Below are 20,907 nucleotides of genomic sequence, written 5' to 3' on the forward strand. Positions count from 1 at the left end.
TAACGCTAGATCTTGGAAAATATTATCGATTTAACCCGTCCCATGGCTTTTGGCATTAAAAGTATTATGACCTTACGCTTGACCTAGGGCCAACAAACTTTACCCCAGTCCTTACTCTTTATCCTATTAAAACAAAAAAACCTAAAGACGCAGAGTTTGAGATTTATCCTCGTATTACGGATGGACGGACATGGTGATCGCATAAAGTGGTTTCAACCCAAAATAACTTCCAAATTCCAAGACTGAATTACTACTAACGAACGGTTTGTCATCAATAAAAGTTTTCGAAAAGTATATAAAAAAGAACCAATCGCAAATATAACTGTATTTCTATTCAAAATTAATTAATAACAAGCTGAGAAATAGGAAATATAATTTCATAGTTTCCGATAATCTAATCATCAAAATCAATCAAGCATGGACATGTAAAGCATAAATCTTTGGGCAGTTTTTGCCCAAGTTCATCCTGAGTCTGAACTCTGAGTAAACCTTGGGAGTGGTAATGTTTCGTGATGTTTTTTATGAGGATTTCAAAAACTATTATCTCCGTAGTATCACAATCTAAGTAACTGATCGGATGAGCATGTTAGTCACAACCACAACCTGTTCTGTGCCTCTAAATCATAAAACATAACGGCAGCTCGTGCTCAAAACTAACGCAGTAACGCTATCAAGGAGGACTACATAATTTCTATACTCAACCACGGTGTTACTCTTGACATGCCTGAAAATTTATGACTACGTACACAAACGAGTCGAGCGGATATAATATTTTTTCCTTAGGGTAGCAAGCCTAGCAAGCTTCATATAAATAATATGTTGTACTGTACAACTCTCTCTCTCGAGTCATTCAGTCATGCAGTAAGCCCACGCTTGTACCTCACGAAGCTTTCCTCTCGATTCCGTACTCACATGAAGGAATGCGCTATAACTTACGTAATTCGACACTGCTGCTGCGCCGTAAAAAGCCAAGCAATTTAACAACGTGTGATGCGATGTGTACTAAAAGTTTGTGGCAATAATATTATACGAGTAATGCATGAGAATCTTATGGCTTGGTAATAAATGGAGTCGAGCCTCCTCTAGCTCGACTCTGCCGGTGTTTTAACCTAACTAATCTATACAAATATATGTATGTACTCATCCTCTGGCAGCGCTGAGTGTGTTTATTTATTACAGAAGGATCACAATTATAAAAGTGAAACCCCTTTATAAGATCGTTATGTCCGTCTGCCTGGACTGAGACTTGAACCTCAAATAACAATGTCAAGTTAAGGGACAGGGTTGATTATAATTCGAGCGCTGTAGGTCACGACGCTAGGTCATAAATACTTTTTTTTTGCATAAGCCTTGAAAAAAATATGCGCTTTTCAAGGCCTATCCAACGGGATATGTTATCCTGACCTGCAACGGCCTGGTGACCGTGGGGGAGACAAAATTCACAAATGTCGAAATTGTAGTTACAAATAAGGCGACCAACCTGCGCATACATGTTTTTCGCCATAGTTTCGCTCCTTTGTTGCACGCGCGCGCAGGTGTTTTATTTTTTACATTAATTTTTATATATTTAATTTCATCTTTTGCATAACTAGGATTCGGGGTTGGGATTCGAACCCGGATCCTTTGGCCTACACAATGTCTGTACAAGTCACTAGCCCACAAAATCGTTAGCTGATTTGTGGTATGGAATATATCACGCTTGTTCCACAACGGTATCTAGTCCTACCTAATTCCATTGTTTCTTCATTGTTTATGCCCCATGGAGTCGAACAATTGCAGACATACTTATATTGTACACATGGTAAACCCTGCTCGGAACCCGATCGGTCAGTTCACACATAGTTTGCATTTGCATCGTTGTGTTGCTTTCCTCCTCGTATCGTATCAGCATGTACCTCACAAAGTCACAAGCCTATAAGCTGGCTTCGTGTTTAGTTCTAGAGAACCCATCCAACGGACGAGTGCTGTTGGAGGAGAAAGGAATCAAAGAGCGAAAATAGTGTTATTATTATCATTCTGTGTCCTCTTCACCTGTTACCAATTAGAATTTGATACCCTAATGGAATCTCGCGTTAACAAGTGAGCTTTATAATAATGCGTTAAGTTAAGTTGAATGGGATAAGGAGAAGTTGTAATATACAAATGGTTAATACGTCTATTTTACGAATTATGGTGTTTTGAGCAGTTAAATAAACCACATGTGTGTTTTATTGCTTAGATAATAATTCCCCACCCACGTGTATAATAATAACTTCAAACTATATGTTATTATTGAACGGTGTCAACCTCCTTTCACCATCTTGTTTAATGAAAATGTGACTAATTGTAGTTCTGCGACAAACTGAAATTTAAATTGGAGGTGTAATTAACTATTTTATTTTGTGACTGAGTATTACAAATCTAGAGTTATACGTTCGATAACTTAGAGAAATATCCATTTATTTTTTAAATTATAGATACATTATCAAGTCTTCGTTAAAAAATATCGCAATGTTATCTGTGAGTAGCAATAATTCTTCTACTTTGCAAAACTTTCTCCTCAGATATATGGCTCAAGGATGTTTATTTCTCATATTATGGAAGAATGTTAATTTTTAGTGACGATAAGGGGACGTTCGTAAACTTCATAACGCAAATTTTTGATTTTTTGGACACCCACCCACCCCCTTTAACATGTGTCACATAGGCACGATATCATTGGGCTCTGACCACCCACCCACCCCCCTTTGCGTTACGAAGTTTACGAACGTCCCCTAATTACTCGGAGTGAAAGTTGTCATAATTTCGTATTAACGCGAATCAGTCGGGAGCAAATTCCGGATGGTGGTGTAGGTTTACTAGCTCTTCAGAAACATCGTTAGTATTAACGATAACGTGATAAATATATTTTCGATACTGATTACTTTTGAAACACAATTGGAGCACTTATTTAGCAACGTCGTCCCAGACGGCGTTATTAACTATAAAAGTTGTACTATTAAACTCCTGTAACTATAAAAGTTTGATTTGAATGAGGAATAACCGAACCGCGGACTGGCCCCAAAAAATTAGGGACTAATGTTAAGTCGTCAAGAAAATTTGGCAGGCTTGTGAACCACTATTTTTAATGACGACGACATAAAACATTGAACATATCATTTGAGTGCGAAAATCTCAGTAGTTCAATTCCTTTTCTACTATGTGCCCACGGATGGACGGATTCACGACAGAACGTTAACATGCATAAAAAGGTTTCATCTCATGCCATGTTTAATTTTGCGCAAAATTATGTAATTTTTTATTTGTTAATAACCTCTGATCTAATTTGGTAGTTGTATGCTAGATATCGAAATATTAAATACATATTTGCAAAAATTACTGGTAGTAGTAGTTCAAGTTATCCAAGTAAATAGTGTTATGTTTAAATTGTACCCATTCTACCTGGACTTTATTTCTATTTTTATTTGACAAAAATTGCAAATATTATTACTAGTTTGGATTATGTAAATATTTAGTGCAACATTTTTATAAAACGCCAGGCCGGTAAAAAATCAATAGTACTTATTTGTTTGACACCCTATTTAATTAAAGCTAAAAGTGGTGTAAGGTAAATAAACATGTAAACCAGTAAATATATCCGTGGGTTGATGGGTGGGTACAGTTTTTGCTCCTGGTCGATAAGCCCCCTCTCCACCAGTTTTGTTGTTAATAAAGTATGCGTTGGAACCTAATGTTCGTGTCCCTTAAAGAGTGATAAAGTGTCCAATAATCTTACGTTGGTATAAAATGCGTATGCATGCACTTTTCACAGCCAATAATACGTGACGTATAATTTATGAAATAGAAGCAATTTAGTTAACAGAAAGTTTTAGGTATCCTTCTGATGACTATTACATATATGTAGACCTAAATAGCCCTAAATAACTCAATTATACTTCTTGGCTCGGTGTGTGTAGTGAATTTCATGTATGCATATTATTTACGAAGGTTACGAAGAGTAATGAATTTGTAAATTATTTACAGGTGTTCGTCGTGAAATACCGGCAAATGTCAGGCCCGCTTGATGATACGTTTGTTGACGAGAAAGTCGAAGAAATAGAAATGCGATGATGATGAGAGGAGGAGAGAAGAGCTGAGCAGATACCAATGGTACAGATAATGAGTGATAGCGGACATTGCTCCAGAAATAGTAAGTTGATGTGCTTTAATTTAATCCCATAATGTCATTTGTAATATTGTAAGTACATATTACTTGAGAGTATTTCAGACCAGAATGTTTGTTTTGAAATGAGAATAATGAGAAACTAATTCGAGGTCTCCCAATGCGGAAATTGAATGTTAATAATAGTTTATCTTACCGATAAATATTTATACTACAGAATGAATTGGTTGAAGCATATTGGAAGAAGTTGACGACTACGCATACGTTTATGCACCTATTTTTAAAAAAAAAAACATTATCAAATGAGGTTTATGCGTCGTAATTGATCATATCAATGTGTCAATATTGGTTTGTATTTGTTTGGTAATTTATGGATGAATATTTGAGCAAATATGTCGAAATTAGCGGACTAGTACAGCGAGGATGGGCTTGCGCATTGGATGAATGCATTCGAGTTCGATTCTTGCCATAATTATGTCTTTAATTTACAAGTATGGAATTAAAATAAGGGCATCCATTTCGAACCAACTAGGACACAGGCTTGTGGTCGAAGGTTGCAATTTTGGAAATGGAAATGCATAACCTGACTTAAGAATATGTATATGTGCGTATGTGACATTGAACCATGTGACCTGGAAAACGGTCAAAAGGCTAAATATCGAATTTTCGTTTTTTCGATAGAAGGTGAGGCCAAAAAGGTCCAGGCAATTGAGAGAGCGACCAAAGTGCATAAGTTTATGTGTGTGGCTGCATACTTTTTACCATGTGGTGTGGTCACAGGTCAAATATTTAGCTTATACAATCACATTTAGAATACCATGACCGCTACTATTTGTGTTTCTGTTCATCACATTTTATTTAGGCAACCTGTCGCATAATGTTGTATCTGTAGACACTGTGTTTAATGATTTGATTGATCTCGAACTGTTTTCCATCAAAGCCCAAGGACATATGTAGATATGAAGCAGTGGAAACTTTTAACCTTTTCAGTTTTAGGATGTAAAGGGCATCCCAAAAGTAAGGTGCAGCTCGGTCAAGCATTGATTTTAAGGGTACGGGCGGGAAAAAATTGATCAGAGGTAAGTCATATTTTAGGTGATGTCATGTAGATTAAGACAACTGATTTCAGATTTCATCAAAAAATCTTGTCTATGCATTACACGAGCCGGAATCCAAAAACTCGGAAGTGTCGATTTTCACACGCACGAAAATTCATATCGGCGTGATTAGAAAAAGACGATTGATTACTTCGCCAGGCAAGAAAAACGTAGATTCGCTGTCGACCTAATAATTACAAGATGTGAGTTTGCCGGTGACATGAATTGCAAAAGAATATCAGGTCAGACGGTTATCCAGTCGACGAAAAGAAATGTCGAGAAAATTAGGATGTTCTCAAAGAAGCGTCCCGCAATTCCATGATTGCCGTATCCACAACACAAAAGATATCGAACTCAACGATATGTCGAATTAAACTTCACGTCTTAGGCATGAAAGGGTGTGTAAAGCAATCGGCAAAGAAAAATGTATGGACCCAGCACCATCAAGCTAAAACAGCATGCAGAAAAATTTCCAAAAAAGGGTTAAGCAAACTCGTGGTTATTTATGATGAAATCTAAGTGACCACTGACCCTGATCATGTTCCCGATCGTACATATTTTCAAGCAACTACTCCAGTAGATGCAAAATGCGAAGATAGACTAAAGCCAAAGACAATGTTTCAAAAGAAAACCTTGGTTATTCATGCCCCCGAACACATTGGATGAGATACACAAAAACCAAACAACGCTAAAAATGTACCTCAAACACCTGGTATCGAGAACTTCTGGGCCAATTGTCGAAGACAATATTCTAAACGAAAGAAAAAGTTTGCAATCGTTCGTTGATTTCGAAAGTTTGGAGCAGAATCGCAAAGGACATTTAGGAAAAACCGTGAAAACGACCCTTCGGCGGAGCTCGGAAGAACCTAATATCTCTAAGTTACAATAGGATAGGAAATTGGTTTAACGATAAAACTAACACATACAGATCCTAAGCTTTTATGTAAATTTAGTTTCTTCGAACAAAATTGAATTACAACAGAATGAGGGCCGTTTTTCCATCTGCACTTTACATATGGGATGCCCTTTACATAGTCGAGAACACTCAAGTGTCAACAGCTGATTGCTAAAAAACTACGCCGCAGAATTAAAATCTGATAAGTGCATTAGATTCGCCATGCGATTTACATTATGATTCACTATAGACTTTGTAATTTTTGAACATCTGGATAAATATATAGGAAATTGAAGAGAAGCGGGCGGCGATAGTTTTTCACAAAAAAAATCCAAGACAAATAGTGAATTTGACATGTGTTGAAAAAGTCAAAGGTGTACTTTAATTTAGCCCAACGGACTATAAAAACGTTCATGGGGACCGAATCGACAAAGAACAGTCGAAGAAGAATTTTTTGAAAACCTCCAAGGACCACACCCATCGTTAAGCCTCACAAGCCTGTAATCCGAAGAAATTCAAGAAATTCCAACGGAAACCGGGCCCGCTGCTGACAGTGTCGACGCAAATTATCCAATGATAGCTCAAATTGAAGCTTGGGCTTAAGGCTTTAAAATGCGGTACTTGCCACAGCCTGATCGTACCCCAAAAGAAAGCCAGATTAAATAAATGCAGGAGTCACCTCAAGCGGTACGCTCCAAAAAAGGGAGCAGGATTCTTTTTACGAATGAGGAGATTTTCACATCGGAAAAATCTTTTAACAAGCGAGTTGTCCTAATCTACGCAAAATTGGTCAAACACATCCCCCGATATAGACAAAAGGTCAGAAAGTCACATTTTCCAGGTTTTTTGATGATTTTGGCAGGTGGGAGATAAATGGGGTAATTTCTCTACATTTTGCGGAAAATTGGGGGGAGGTGGGGGAATAAAATTTCTTAAAATATGTTTTTGAGTCCGTGGTACATCCCCTAAGTGAGACCCAATTCAATGGAATCGATGGGACCTCTCAGCAGGACTCAGCACGAATTTATAGTGCAAAAAATGACCCAAGCGTAGCTAAAAAAGAAATTCCTGTCTTTATCTCCAATCAGAATTGGTCATCATCCTTGATGGATTTGAACCACCGGAATATGAAAAATGGTCAAAGTTAAGAGCAAAGGTGTGTTCTAAGCCCCGTAGAAGTGCCGAGGCTTGGAAAAAATTTCTGACCCTGGAATGCCACAATTTTTAATTGAAATTTATCTGGCTTTTCGGTAAAATAAATCAAAAATTGCTAAGTTGAAATTTACAAAAGTAATAAAGCTATATGTCATTGACACTTGAGTGTTTCCGACTATGTACAAAAGTAGGTAGATTAAATGTGTTACAGTTATAATCACGACTTTGAAGCTGTTAATTTATACATATGCTTATGCATAGCAAGTGCCAATTCAGAGTAGTCTATGATTGCACAATTTTTAATGACATTTGAGCCATTCATGCGCATGGCTGCTATTAAATTGCGTAAAAGATCATTGTGTCATGTCATAGTCATAATACAAATTGACATTCTTATTCGCACGTGTTTGACTGATTTAATAGTATCATATACAATGTTTGGACAGCTTTTACAAAACTTTTGTAAAATTTAATCAAGAACGATATATCTCTCTTCACTCTCTTATCATAGTTATCTATCGAATTCATTATAAATTTATGTGCTATTGATCAATTATAATGTTATCTATATTATGTTGGAAGACAGAGAAGGTCAAAATTTGCCATATAAATCATCATAACTATATGAATCCAGGAGAAATTGTAGTTTGGTCACCATTGAGAGTTAGGCAAAGTATTGATGAAGTTTTGTATTAGTCACATGTCCAATTAATAAGCTCAATACTATGACGCATTTTGTCAAATTAAGGTACTTGATGGCTTAAAGTTTTTCTCCAGAAGTAGCATTACCGCATATATAGGGTTCAAGGTTGCCTGACAAGGCAAGAATTTTTCGGGAAAACCTGAAAGTACGTGATCACTTATCACATTCCTAGTTATCTAACTCCAATAATTTATTATGATCGAGTCAAGTATTCAGAGCACAGTTGGAATTTTGTGCAACTGGTTTTGCAATTACAAACTTAGCTATTTAAATTAGCAATGTCTGCCTTATGTATTTTTTTTTTCCTTGAGAATGATTTGTTGATATTTATATACCTTGAATAACTTCGTAGAATCGATAATCTAGAACAGTGGGAACAATGTGCAAACTAACACTCGAACAAAATTTACATGAAAGCTGTATACATGCAACATATGATGTGTCTGCTTAATTAATGATAAGTCTGCTTGTCCCGTTAAGGCTTCTTCAAATTTCGCCAATTTCATCAGGCGATGTTGGTGGCATATAAATATGTATAAGCAGCATGGGTTAAAAACCTTTGTACTCCAAGCTATGGTTAAAGCGCGTTAGTTACGTGCTGTGCGTGTGGGGCGGGCCTAATAGCGAGGGATCAGTAGCTTTCGCATCACCTTTACCGGATAAACTGAGGCGAAGCTACTGGTTCCTCACTATTAGGTTCCACTCGCACAACACTTGACTATTGCAAAAATCTTTGTGGGACGGAGAAATACAAACTTTGGCCTCTTTTAGCATGGTTTGAGCGCACAGAGCGGAAAATTTCCCGCCCCACAGAGATTTTTACTCCGCAATAACTCGCTAAATGTTAAATACTAAACGTACATATAAACTACAACTCACAAAAATGGGACAAAATTGGTGGTTAGATTAGGTTAGCTTAATTAAAATTAATGTCGTACCGAAAACGTAAAGTTGATATCTAATACGACAATAGTGACTCAATTTTATCTTAAACTAGCAGAAAATGAATGTGCAAAATTATATTGACGTATTCATTTTGTATCTATATTACAGGGGCCGAAAGAGCTTCCCTTGATGGTAAACCTGAATATCCGGACTCTACTGCAGTCTCCGCTACGAACCAAATTTCAAATATTGCGCCACCATTATTCCCTAGTCCCGCTCTCAGCTCTCACCACGAGGACGTGGTGGACGGGCCAGAGGATGAGGAATACGAAAATTATAGTCTCACAGGGACTTCCCGAGACTCCATCTTGCGGGGGGAGGAAACCAACAATAACTTGAGCGACTCTGATAAAGGATTTGTGGCTGATCCTTGGGCCGTCACATCCTCCTTTGTACCCCCACAGTTCGACAATGATACTGACGAAGATAACCATCCACTCAACGTGGATACTCCGAATAATGCAACGAACGTATTGGAGGGATATGTAAATCATGTAAATCTTTCTTCAACATTCCATTCGCAAAGATCTCCACCTCCTGCTACCTCTAGCGGTAGGAACTACAGGAGTTTGGCTTCAAAAAAGAGACACAGGAGTAAAAAGTCCAGGACGGGTTCCTCCTCTTCGGGTGGGAGCACTATTTCAAAAAGGTCTACGCAGTCACTACAACCACGGAGGGCTACGCTAGTTCATACAAGACGAAGGAGTACGCAGTCATCCGGCGCCGAACCAAAGCGCAGAATGGATGCTGACATAAATGGCATTACTACTTTAGTTGAACCTCGAGCTCATCAAGAGGAATCTGCGCGTAGTGGTCCCACTGTTGTTGAAACTGAAACTCCATCGACATCCACAATCCCTTACTGCTATAGATGTTTCTTAAAATTTGCCAAATATAGTCACTGGAAAAAACATGCCATTTACGAACATATTCTCGCCAAGAATCCGTACCCAATTGTTGAAATGAACTACATTGACCCTGCCTCTCTGGGAATTGAAGTTGTGAATCCTAATGTTATTGAGGACCATGAGGAAGACGCCACATATGGAGCGATTACATACATTGGGGTGGAAGAGGGAAATTGTATAGATGAACTCGGAGGAAGTACCTTAATATCTGAAGACTCAACTTTAGGAGGACTCAAGTTATGCATTGGCAGGGAGAAGGGTGCTTACGTTGTTAAAAGGAAGAGTCTTGGAAGTTTAGAAAGCAATACTGATGATAATGGCCCTCCACCTCCCCTGGTTGAGGAATCCCCCTCATCCCCACAACAACAATCCCAATCCACGGGCCCCTCCGACCTATTGCATAATAATCCAATGCCCATTATAGTCATGCCCATGCTTATGCCATGCTCTACAAAATCACCGGAAACAATTCTGTCGTCACCACCAAAATCGAATGTTCCGCAGCGCGAGATGGTAAATCTCGAAGCTCAGTATCGCTCAATGGTCTCCATTGAGTCCGAGCTCGAGACTGTTTTCAGTGGTGAGATGGACGAGTTTGAACAGGCGTTGGAGTTTGCGATGGAAAGGTCACGCATAGCAGCTGGAAGCCCTACTCTGCCAAAACCGGTAATAATTTTTAATTCAGTAATTTTAAATCTTTTTGTGTGCTAATGGCTTTGAATTTGAACAATGCACAATGCAATATTGTATGACGCAACATCTAAATATCCTATTAAGTAAGTGTCGTACGTTTTTATACTCGACCGCCATCATGTATCCGTTGAAATTTGATCTCATCAGTTTTACTACTCGACTTATCTTGCCTAGCCTTGAACCATTCCTAAGTGTTGATACGACCTGATAACTTTATGATAGGGGATTGTTTGGCATATCTGCATAAGTACATACGTGCTAACACTCATTCACTCTCCAATTAATCGCGTCATCCAACAGGTTGTTCTAAAAAGTAACATGTTCAATTTTCCTGTGAATTGATACAAATTAAATGAGTTTATGCAACATTGAAAGTATTCCATTCCCCTACAATTCATAATTTCACTTAGACTTCTTAAGTTTGGTTCGTAAATGCGTACAGTTGAGAGTAGTGCACTATGAGTGAGTTCTAAATGCATATGATAATGAGAAATGAGAACATATTTACAGGATGAGTTGAGTCTGAGTCGTCTTGAGCCAAACAATTTATGCAAGCAATTTGAAAAGAGACTAATGTATTTCGATGGATAACAAATATTACATACATTTATTTGATTTATTTTCGCCAATTTGTACTCGCTTGTTTATACTTTTCTAAATTTCCAAGAATCAGTAATGTTTATGGAACATTTGTTTAGAAAACAATTTGTAATAAAAGCATGGTGTTTTTTCTAAGACCATCATTCTCCTTCCTCATAATAACAGCACAATGATTTAGTAACAGTGGGTTAAATTATTTAATTGAGTTGATTCGTTAATTTACTTTGTATCAGTAAAAGCTAATTCATTGTCGCAAAACAGATTGGTATCCCACTCAAAAACAATGACACAACTATTTGCACTTGCCAAATTTGTGGAAGTTATTTCAACTCATTGTTTCATTTAACAATAGAATAATCGGTTTAATTGTCGCATAAAGGGAGCAGTAAAAATTGAAGGTTGGCGCTCGCTGTTCTCGGTTACATAATGTTTTTTTTTAACTTTCGGAGTGTGCGAGCACCTTAAAGTTTACTGGTTATAGTTATTTTGAAAAATTATTTTGGCAATTAAACCAGTATTGGATGGATAACAAAATAATCTGAAAAATGTGACAATGAGTTTGTGCTGGAGAAAATATGTCAGGCCTAATGGCGACTCTTTCTACATGTTTGAGGTTAGTTTCTCTCCATATTTGTAGTTAAATTCCAAGTTTACAGGGTGCACACAAGGAGGGTGACGTAATGGCTATAGCATAGTGTAAATGTAAATGTGATAGCAACTGGATAATTCCCTTTCTGCAGATGTAGGTTTGGTTAACAGCAGTTGCAGACTTGCAGACCTGAATCCAGTTTAGTCCACTTGCCACCATGAAATACTGCTTGTGCTCGCTGTTGGTTTGGATTGGCTGAATATATAGAATATATTTGTATATACTTATTGTATATCCATGTATTGTGATAAAATTAGATCATTCACTTGTGCAAAAGCATGTTGTGTCGATTCATTTCGTGGAATTTTATCGTGCTTAATTCCACCTGGCAGCATGAAAATTACAGTAACGAATTGCATATCAATCAGTTAAACAAGCACCTCAGTTTGTTCCTCACTTGTGCAGTGCAGTGTTCTGCACTTTAAAACTACTGACTAATAAGACAATTGGATCTGTTTTCCGTTTGGGATTAAGTCGCAAATTTGAATGGAATATCTGTAAGCATTGCTGTTGTTGTGAAAATCCTTAACGGTGGCAAGTGGAAAATTTTCGCCGGGTCTTGTTAATATGCGAATTATAATTTTATTTGTTTTGGAGTAATGTTAACCTGGTGTTTGGTGGGTAAATCGCGCAGAGAATGTGAACATGAACATGTCTACAAAAATACTCACTGAATATGAATATTTCTAAGTTCAAATACCTTTCATCATCATCAAACATATCTCAACTTAGTAAATTTCATAGGATTTTTATGTCAATACAAAGAATGTGCACGAGCTGTAATTACTCAATCAAGTGATCTTACCCATTATTTTCGTTCCTCAAGCGCAAAGGGGCCACGTAGATCATTATTATAATATTCCGTAAATAATAAGAATAAGTTCCCTGATAACAGCAATAAACAATGAGTGACAAGGTTTGACAAAATATTATTTTGGGAGAAAGCACATTCAATTGGATTGGACAATTAATTACTTGTACACGTCCACGTCACTTTCACTCTGCACTTGCTAGAATCTGCACACCCTGTCTATCAGCTAAAATTGTGTGGAAAACTTGACATTGGACTTGGAATCGAATGATTCTGGATAAGTTTCCAGTGCGAACAACTTGCGGAGGAAGATAGGAGTGCATGTAGACGGTAGTGATAGGATGATGAAGTTTTATTCTGAATATCTTCACAAGAAAACGAATTGGGCCCGTATTGGTCTTCTTGGTGGACACAAAAATCGACGGCAGCGTGATAATAATGTGGGCTGCTGGGTGGATCATCGAATGATGAAAGTGCGTTCCCAGCCCGTGTCAACGCTTGCCATTCTAGACAATAGGCCCACCCCGGCAACAACAACTTTATCCACGACGACGACGACCACACCACGAAATTCCATCCCACCGTCTCCTGAATGTATCCCCCACAGTGATGTTCCATCATGCACGGCTATTGACACGAGTGTAAGTCAAGTCCAAGGAAAAACAATGGTTATTTGAAAATCGATTGGTCGAGCAGCCAATCATGCAGTCTTTCAGTTAGGAGTTAGTCCCGTTTTTAACCCGAACTTGATAACTCCCAGGTTTGATCTTACATCTCGTTAAAAAAATCGTACAAAAAACTGGATTTAAACATGTTTAGATCTGGTTTTAATATTATTTGCATTCATTTGGTAAAAAACCGGTAATACTCTTAAACTTTATGGGGCGTAATATTGGCTTCATATGTACATATGCAGAGTTTGGAGATGGTTTGGAGTGAGAAGAGACTAGTGAAATCATTGTGTTCAAATGTCGTATTTAAAACTTGTCCGTAGACTTAAACGAGGAATCCATCGTAAATATTTGCATTAGCCCGCCCAAGATAGGGTTTATGGAACCCTCCACCCTTTATGTCTGTCGGCCAGTCTGCATTGCCCAGCCTTTGTAAAACTTTTCCAATGGACTTTAAATTTTGTAAATATGGAGAGTGTGGCAAATTACGAATCGATTTGGAAGATCGCTGGTCTACTCGTCGACCATTCGGGGGGGGAGGGGCAGGAGCAGGACTGTAGGATTACCATTCATGTTCTCGGTCTCAGTATCTGAAGGGAAAACTTCAAAATCTACCGTTTAAATAGGAGTTTTCGGGGGAATGGACCGACGAGACTGAGGGAACGTTCGCATAAAGTAGCCTCGACAACTTGATAATACAGTCGTATTACATTAGTAGGAAATAGCATTAAAACACCAATTCCTTTCATAGCGCTATAGGTGCACAAAAGATTAAATCAAGAGTCTTTTGATTCAAGGCCGTCTTGTACGAAATGCGAAGGCTTGTGCAGTGGATGGGAACTGAAACCTGTTGTTGTTGCGCAAAACATTCTATAGTCTCAGAATTGTTATGCAGTTTTCAGAACACATACACAAATAATATAGTTATATATATATTTCCGACACTCTACTTGTGTATAAAAACACAATTATCGGAATACTTATCTTTCAAGAGAAAATAAGAACAAGACTTTGATATAAAAATTGGGTTTCCTGAATCGTGTCGAATTTAGCACAGACATACTTATTAATTTCCTCCAGCTATCCTCTTTATACTTTGTGTAAAATTTGTATATCACAGGTTTTTAAACCGATGAAGACTATATTAATAATTGATGATCTCCATTATTTTATTGATCAGCATATTTGCATTTATATTGGACAATATATTTTAATGCAAACAACTGTGATTTATACATGAGAAAGAGGGGTGAAATATATTGATCAATAAAGAATACATCTTCTATATCATACCAAAAATTTATCACCCCACAAACTGGTTTTCCATGCCTTTGTCCTTAGCCCGTAAAATATTTAAAACATTTGTAATTTGTGGGAACGCTGGTTAAGAAACTTTGGCAATGATTATCTAGCTTCACTTGTTACTAAAAGAGTTTTCATACTGTATACTTTATGCAATTTGTCTCCATTGCAGGCAAATAATGTCATCAACACTAGTTAATCAGACTGCCCTGGTGTTTGACGCATGTGACGGTTAAGTTGGCTTTTGTTTTAGTTAGCCTATATACTTTGATACATTTTCTGAACGTGAATTTTGTCATCATGATTCTTGTTTGACGAGTTTGAGTTATGTATTATTTATGTAACCAATAACTTAAAAACGTTGACAAGTACCAGTCTCTGGCTTATTATTGAAATATTCATAATAGGGAAATGTTGGAAACTCGTTTTCTTATAATAAAACCTGCTTGAAATAACAGTACAAAATGGATTATATAATATATATATATATATGCACATGTATAATCAAATATATAAACATGCTTGTATATATAATTCCATCGTGGGTGCCCAGAAGTTGTAGGTATAAATAATAAGAATAATAACAAGACCAGTTGTACAATAAACTAGTGGGGGAGAACAGCATTATGTAAATTAACGACACATGTAGAGATGTATAATATATGTCGATGTTGAGTTCTTGTCTAGCCAAAAATCGCATGCGCGTCCCAGAAATATTGACCTGAATGTAATAAATATCGGTTTGATGGCTAAGTTTAAGTTTACCAAAACTCTCCGTCAGTCAGTCTCCTTTATTGCATTGAATAAAACCACTCGATTTTAATTTACAACCTGTGGTTTCCATTCGTGGTTTAGTTTGGTCACAGGTTGGCAATACGTATGTATGTGGTTTCTCTGGTTCGGTTTGTTTGGTATGTAATATGTATACACTATCTTACTATTGATATCGACCGGTGAGAAATGTGGCTTTACGCTGAACATTTCTGAATTTGTAGATTTGTAGTATGAAAAACTTAACATAAATATGAAACCAATATTCTTTGTGTCGCCTCGCTGAGAGTAATAATTTCTGTCTTTATCTTACAGTTACCTACTGCAGGAAGTGGTGGCGTTGCCATTCCCGGTGGAGGCGTTCGACTTTTACCTCCTTCAGATTTGAATTATAAGATGATCTCTGAAGATGTTCCAGTCATCAGCCCATCCATTGCCGTTGAGTCGTCGGACGATATTGATGTGTCAGAGGCTAATTTAATCAAGTTATTGACAACTGGCACAACTCCTGTTAACGTTGAAGGATCAAGAATACCTACAGCTTCATCTCAATTGCATGAACCAAGCCTTGTGATTGCAAAGAAGCCTTGTGATGAACCCGGTGATGTAGATCCTAAAGCGAGCAATAAGGGTTGTAATGGCAGCAGCACCAGTAAGGATTTGGAAAATCCTGATGAAGAAAATGTGGAAAAAAGCACAAATTCCACCACCAAAGATGTTCAAACCATTGAAGGACAGGATGAATCAGAAGAAAGAAAAGGTAGTAGTTTGAACGGGAAAGAGTCAACTGCAGATTCACAAAACTTAGAGCTTGCCAAAGAAAAGGACGCGGATCTCTCCAAAAGGGAAGAAGTGAAGGCATTAGTTGAACCGACGCGAATATTGCCAGATGGAAGTGATAATGAAGCGGATGACTTTGAGTGTCAAGTATGTCACAAAGTGTTCATGTCTGATGACGAACTCAGAGATCATTTTAGTGAAGATCATTTCCGTCTTGCGGAAGGCGTTGGCATCCTTGAGCCGGAGAGTCCGTACCCTCCACCACAAACTCCCCAGCACCAGTCAAATTTATCTGCCCGTGATGCATCCGAAACTGAAAGGGGGTCTTCCCAGTCTGAAGTTTTGCATAAGTCTGTTACATCACCATCTTCATCGTCACATTCACAGCAAACTCAAGCTCATTCGTTAATAAATGTAAACGGACCCGGAAGGAGCCAGCCCCCTTCTAGCTCGAATATGACTGGACGACCATCTACGGATAACACTGGTGGTGTGGGTCGTTCACCTTTCGGGGCATCAACACAAGGAGATTTACAAAACATTCTGTGGAGGAATCAAGCCAATGCAGCTGCTGCTCATGCCCAGCAGCAACAACGGGGTCAGGGGAGTGTTGTCGCTTCTGGGTTTCCTGGTGTTCCGAGACCTATGGGACAAAGTCAAGGACCGGGCGGCCAACAAAATATGGGAGGTTAGTCGTCAGTAAATAGTTTATCGTCACATTGGTTGAAAATGAACGACTAAATTTACTGATATTTTTATGCAGTAGTCATCTAACTAAATAGTAAATTAGCTGAATTTCATAACTAATTACTGGATTGTTATTTCGTTGTCAGGAATTTCCTCTCGAGCTCCTGGTCCACCTAATCAGTCCATTATTGCCTGCCAGCCTGTGCATCACTACACCAGTAACCAACCTCGAGCTTCATTTGGTATGGGAGGTCAACAAGGGCCGCTCCATCCTCAACGACTGTCGATGCAATCGGGCGCACCTCACCACCGCATCTCTCCCCCTCATTATCCAATGTCCTTACACAATGCATTGACAGGCGTGTCCGGACCACCAAAGTACACACAGGCTACAATACCACATCGGACTGGTACAATTCAACAAAGGCCATCCCCCCCACCACCATCCGGTCATATTCGACAAATTCAGTACCAGCAACAGCAGCAGCAGCACCAACAGCAACAAAACGCAATTCATAGTAGTAATATCCCAAATTCTGCTCGAGTTCCAACTATGCCACTGTCATCAACCATTGGGATGAATCAACAGGTTATTAATCAAATGAATGCTGAACGTGAGCTGAACAATCCGTTTCAACAGCGACTTCAAACCCATCAAATAAACCCCATACATCAATCAATGCCAAGATTACATCAAATCCCCCAGCAAAGAATTTTCCAACAGCATCACAATCAGCAACAACAACAACAGCAATATCAACAGCAACAGTATCAACAGAATATTAACAACCGAGTGGGACAACTTGCCCAAAAAAGACCGGCAGCACAAGGATTGGGATCATCTATTGAAATTAGTGAAGTTCGTCCCAATAAGGAGCCTCGTGTCGTCGTAGATAATCAACTCCTTATCCAACGCCAAGTTCGACCAGCAGAAATTAGACCTACTCAAGTAAATCACAACGTGGCTGCGGCGATTGGCTCCGTTGGCAGTGCTGGTGTCAATAGTGTCCGTCTCGGTAATTCTATAACCTTGAGCGTGTGTCCAACAAACTCGACGCACAATTCTCCTGCTACGTCCCCTGCCTTGCAAGATTTAGGCTTAAAACAGTCATCACGAAGTTCATCCCCTGCTCAAGCCCACCACTCAGTGTTGGCTGTCCGAGGAGTCACAGTGACGCCAGCTTCTCCCCCTATCACTGGTATTTCTCCAGTGTCAAGTCCAAGTCCGTCACATAGTCCGGTAGCTTCATCATTGACCCAACACCAAATTCAACAACAGCAGAAAGCTCAGGCATCTGTCATTCAACGTGGACCGACTTCAATGTCTCCCCCGCGAGAAAATCCTCCAAGAGACGACAACTTTTCTCCTCCAGTCATCTCCACTGTGAGAGGAAATGTTCAACCAGCCACAACTCAATCCATTCCACTGCAGCAGGCAGCAGCTTCTCACAATTTTGCAATTCCTCGACCTCCACCCCCAATCCATCGAATGCAATATTCTTCCTCCTCTTATGGGATGGGGGTGACCGTGAACTCGACTGCACAAAGGCCTGACCGCCCTCCCACTGTTGACTTGACGGATGACGATGTTCAGACCCATGCTCAGCAGAGAATTAGTGGAGTTCCCCAAAATCATCAGATGATGAATCCACCACCCATTCGTCGATTCGTAGCAGCACAAGCTGCCACTTTCCCCCAACAAAGGTCATCAACAACAATGGATCGATTGCCAAGCTGTAATATTTGCGGATTAATGTTCCCATCTATTGTACGTACATTCATGATTTTTTTTCTTTTTATAATGAAATAATAATACTGGCAAAGTTAAAGTCAGAAGATGGACTTATAATTGTGTTTATTTCACTTTACAGTTATCGCTGGATACCCACAAAATGTCTAATCACGCGATTCCACGATCTAACCAGCATCCTCCTCCTCCTGCCAATGTAACGTCCCCAACAAATGGAGGAACTCGTCCGCAACAACCATCGCCGGTGAGAAGCGCGTTGACCATGAGCAGACCAATGATAATGCCAGGTCATGGTGCTCAGCCATCTATTGTCCGTGCGCCACAAGTCCCTGGCTCTGTCTCCATCCTGAGAAGTCATCAGCCTACATCATCGCAAATTCGGTCTCAGAGTCCAAATCGTCCATCCATCTCCAACAGCCCGGTCAACAACAATGGAAAATACTTGTACATTCCACTTTTAGACATGGGACGCATGGATGCCAACAAAATGAGAAAGCTTGAAGAAATCGGAATTACTTGTGTAGTTCCACTCCAGGGAAACAATACAATGACACAGATGGGGTAAGGATACTTATTCTGAGATATTTTTTATATGAATTGTTCAGTTGATGAATTCAGGATTAAAATGATTCTTCCCATTTCCAGAATCCCTATTATGTCCCTGAGGGGCGACATGGCTATTAGTCAACATGTTCCGTGGGATTCGGTATTGCCCATGGGACCCATATCTCAGGCCACCTTGAATGAACCAGGAAATGGAAATAATCGTATTAATAGTTTTAGCAATAATAATAATAATAATAATACGAGTAGTAATAACAATGGAGGTGCGAGTTTCTAAAATTATTCGTTGCCTCGTTCGTGGGTTTAAGTCAACGGGCCGACTTGGATGGAATGTGTTTGCTTTACGATAAAGTTAATCAGGAATTGATGAAGCAGGAATTAAAATAATCAGCAAGATGAAGATGCTGACGAATATATCACTGGAACATTCATTCCTTGCAAGTGAATTTTCTGTCCAGCGTTTTCATCTCAACAAGAATGTGTCAACTTGTGTGTAAACATTTCGTTCGCTCGTCCAACAAATAGGACAGGTCCAGAATTGAAATAGTTTTTAAAAGGGGACCGACTATAAATTTACTTTTCATGTGTTCATCACATATTCTCTCTTGATTCAGGGTCTCACTTGACAAAGACAATTTATTATTATTAAGAAATGTCCAATAAAGTTAGAAAGTGCGGCCGGAATTTTTTGTCGCTCGAAACGAGGTCTCCCAAAATGGATTGTGAGAGCTGTGCAAGTTTGAATACTCACTCACACATGATGCCGACGTTGGTCAAAAAATGAATGAGCTAACCGATTGCTTGAACAAAGGAAAGAATATGGACAAGAAATGTATTCTGCATTTATTTACTTAACATGGCTATTGATTTTTATAGATATGTAATATAGAGAATGTTAGATGAAATAATTTATGAAGAGGGAAATGTGTCACAAATGATTGTTTTCATAATCATTGTTTTAATCATAATGGAACGGTTTGAATTTTCCTCGTTGACATTTATGTTGTAAAATTAAATTGTATAAAAGCAGTTGTATGAAACCAATCATTGTGATAAGCTATACAACACAATCTACTATATTATCTGCACGAATGCAATATTTATGATCGAAATATTTTATGTTTGTAGTATGGCGCGGTTGAAGTTTTAATTACTCTAATTGGTGTTGTACTATTATTGACATGTTTTACTTTATTAATTAAAATAGAAATTAAAGTAAATAAAAGGGCAACTTTTTTTACGAGATACCAAACATAAAATTTATAACGAATATGTGCAAAAATTATTTGAACTTTTTACGTAACGTAAGAAGTACCTGGCCTGTACCTAGGTATCATGTTTCCTCCGTCATTTAAAATTTGGGTCCCCAACGTGGGGGAGAGAGTTATTATTAAATAGGAACGAGAGAGAGTGACCAACTATTAAACTAATAAAACTGTTTCTAAAATACCCAAAAATGGCAAATTCTTGGCAATTAAATTCATTATCCAGTATGATGTTAAAACCGTATAGTATATATCTTTTAGATACATATCTATGTGCATTTACGAGACGAGATACTATACAGCATATTTTGTATACCTTATTCCATGATTTAAACAAATAAGGAACAATAATAATTTGATAAAGTATTCAAACATTCCTTGAGCAACAATAAATTTATCATCCCATCACAACTTGTCGTAATCCCAAAATTCGCATGTAACTGCGTGCAGTAATATGAAGAATCTAGGGACAATTCGGGTTTATAAGTGGGTTTGACAAGTTAAATTGTTGGTTACATTT

At 38.3% G+C, this 20,907-nt stretch overlaps 1 protein-coding gene and 1 long non-coding RNA gene across 3 annotated transcripts in view; one reads left to right on the forward strand and one right to left on the reverse strand.

The window, feature by feature from the left end:
• The window catches only part of LOC110860975, a 36,888-nt gene extending 23,953 nt beyond the window's left edge, over nucleotides 1-12,935 (reverse strand). Inside the window, exon 1 of the long non-coding RNA XR_004833633.1 lies at nucleotides 12,592-12,935. This is a non-coding gene — a long non-coding RNA (uncharacterized LOC110860975). The remainder of the gene's footprint in view (nucleotides 1-12,591) is intronic.
• Nucleotides 1,922-20,383, forward strand: LOC110860966 (ataxin-2 homolog). 2 transcript variants are annotated; one of them, XM_022110090.2, is made up of 7 exons: nucleotides 1,922-2,079; nucleotides 4,003-4,168; nucleotides 9,045-10,510; nucleotides 15,657-16,809; nucleotides 16,955-18,576; nucleotides 18,680-19,119; nucleotides 19,204-20,383. In XM_022110090.2, exons 2-7 carry the CDS (start codon nucleotides 4,126-4,128, stop codon nucleotides 19,397-19,399), a joined length of 4,920 nt encoding a protein of 1,639 aa, XP_021965782.1. In that variant the 5' UTR covers nucleotides 1,922-2,079; nucleotides 4,003-4,125; the 3' UTR covers nucleotides 19,400-20,383. The 2 variants fall into 2 exon arrangements, with proteins under 2 accessions (XP_021965782.1, XP_035702192.1); XM_035846299.1 differs by lacking the exon at nucleotides 1,922-2,079 and adding an exon at nucleotides 2,718-3,230.
• Nucleotides 20,384-20,907: the final 524 nt, after the last annotated feature.

The sequence above is a fragment of the Folsomia candida genome, unplaced genomic scaffold, assembly GCF_002217175.1.
Source record: "Folsomia candida strain VU population unplaced genomic scaffold, ASM221717v1 Fcan01_Sc001, whole genome shotgun sequence".
NCBI lineage: Eukaryota > Metazoa > Arthropoda > Collembola > Entomobryomorpha > Isotomidae > Folsomia > Folsomia candida.

What these genes read in the sequence shown, in the direction of transcription:
- LOC110860966 (XM_022110090.2), top strand. Translation starts at nt 4,126, where the DNA reads ATGGTACAGATAATGAGTGATAGCGGACATTGCTCCAGAAATA. An exon ending in GCCCTACTCTGCCAAAACCG is followed by an intron (nt 10,511 to 15,656) that starts GTAATAATTTTT and finishes TTTATCTTACAG; the next exon opens with TTACCTACTGCAGGAAGTGG. An exon ending in CGGCCAACAAAATATGGGAG is followed by an intron (nt 16,810 to 16,954) that starts GTTAGTCGTCAG and finishes TTTCGTTGTCAG; the next exon opens with GAATTTCCTCTCGAGCTCCT.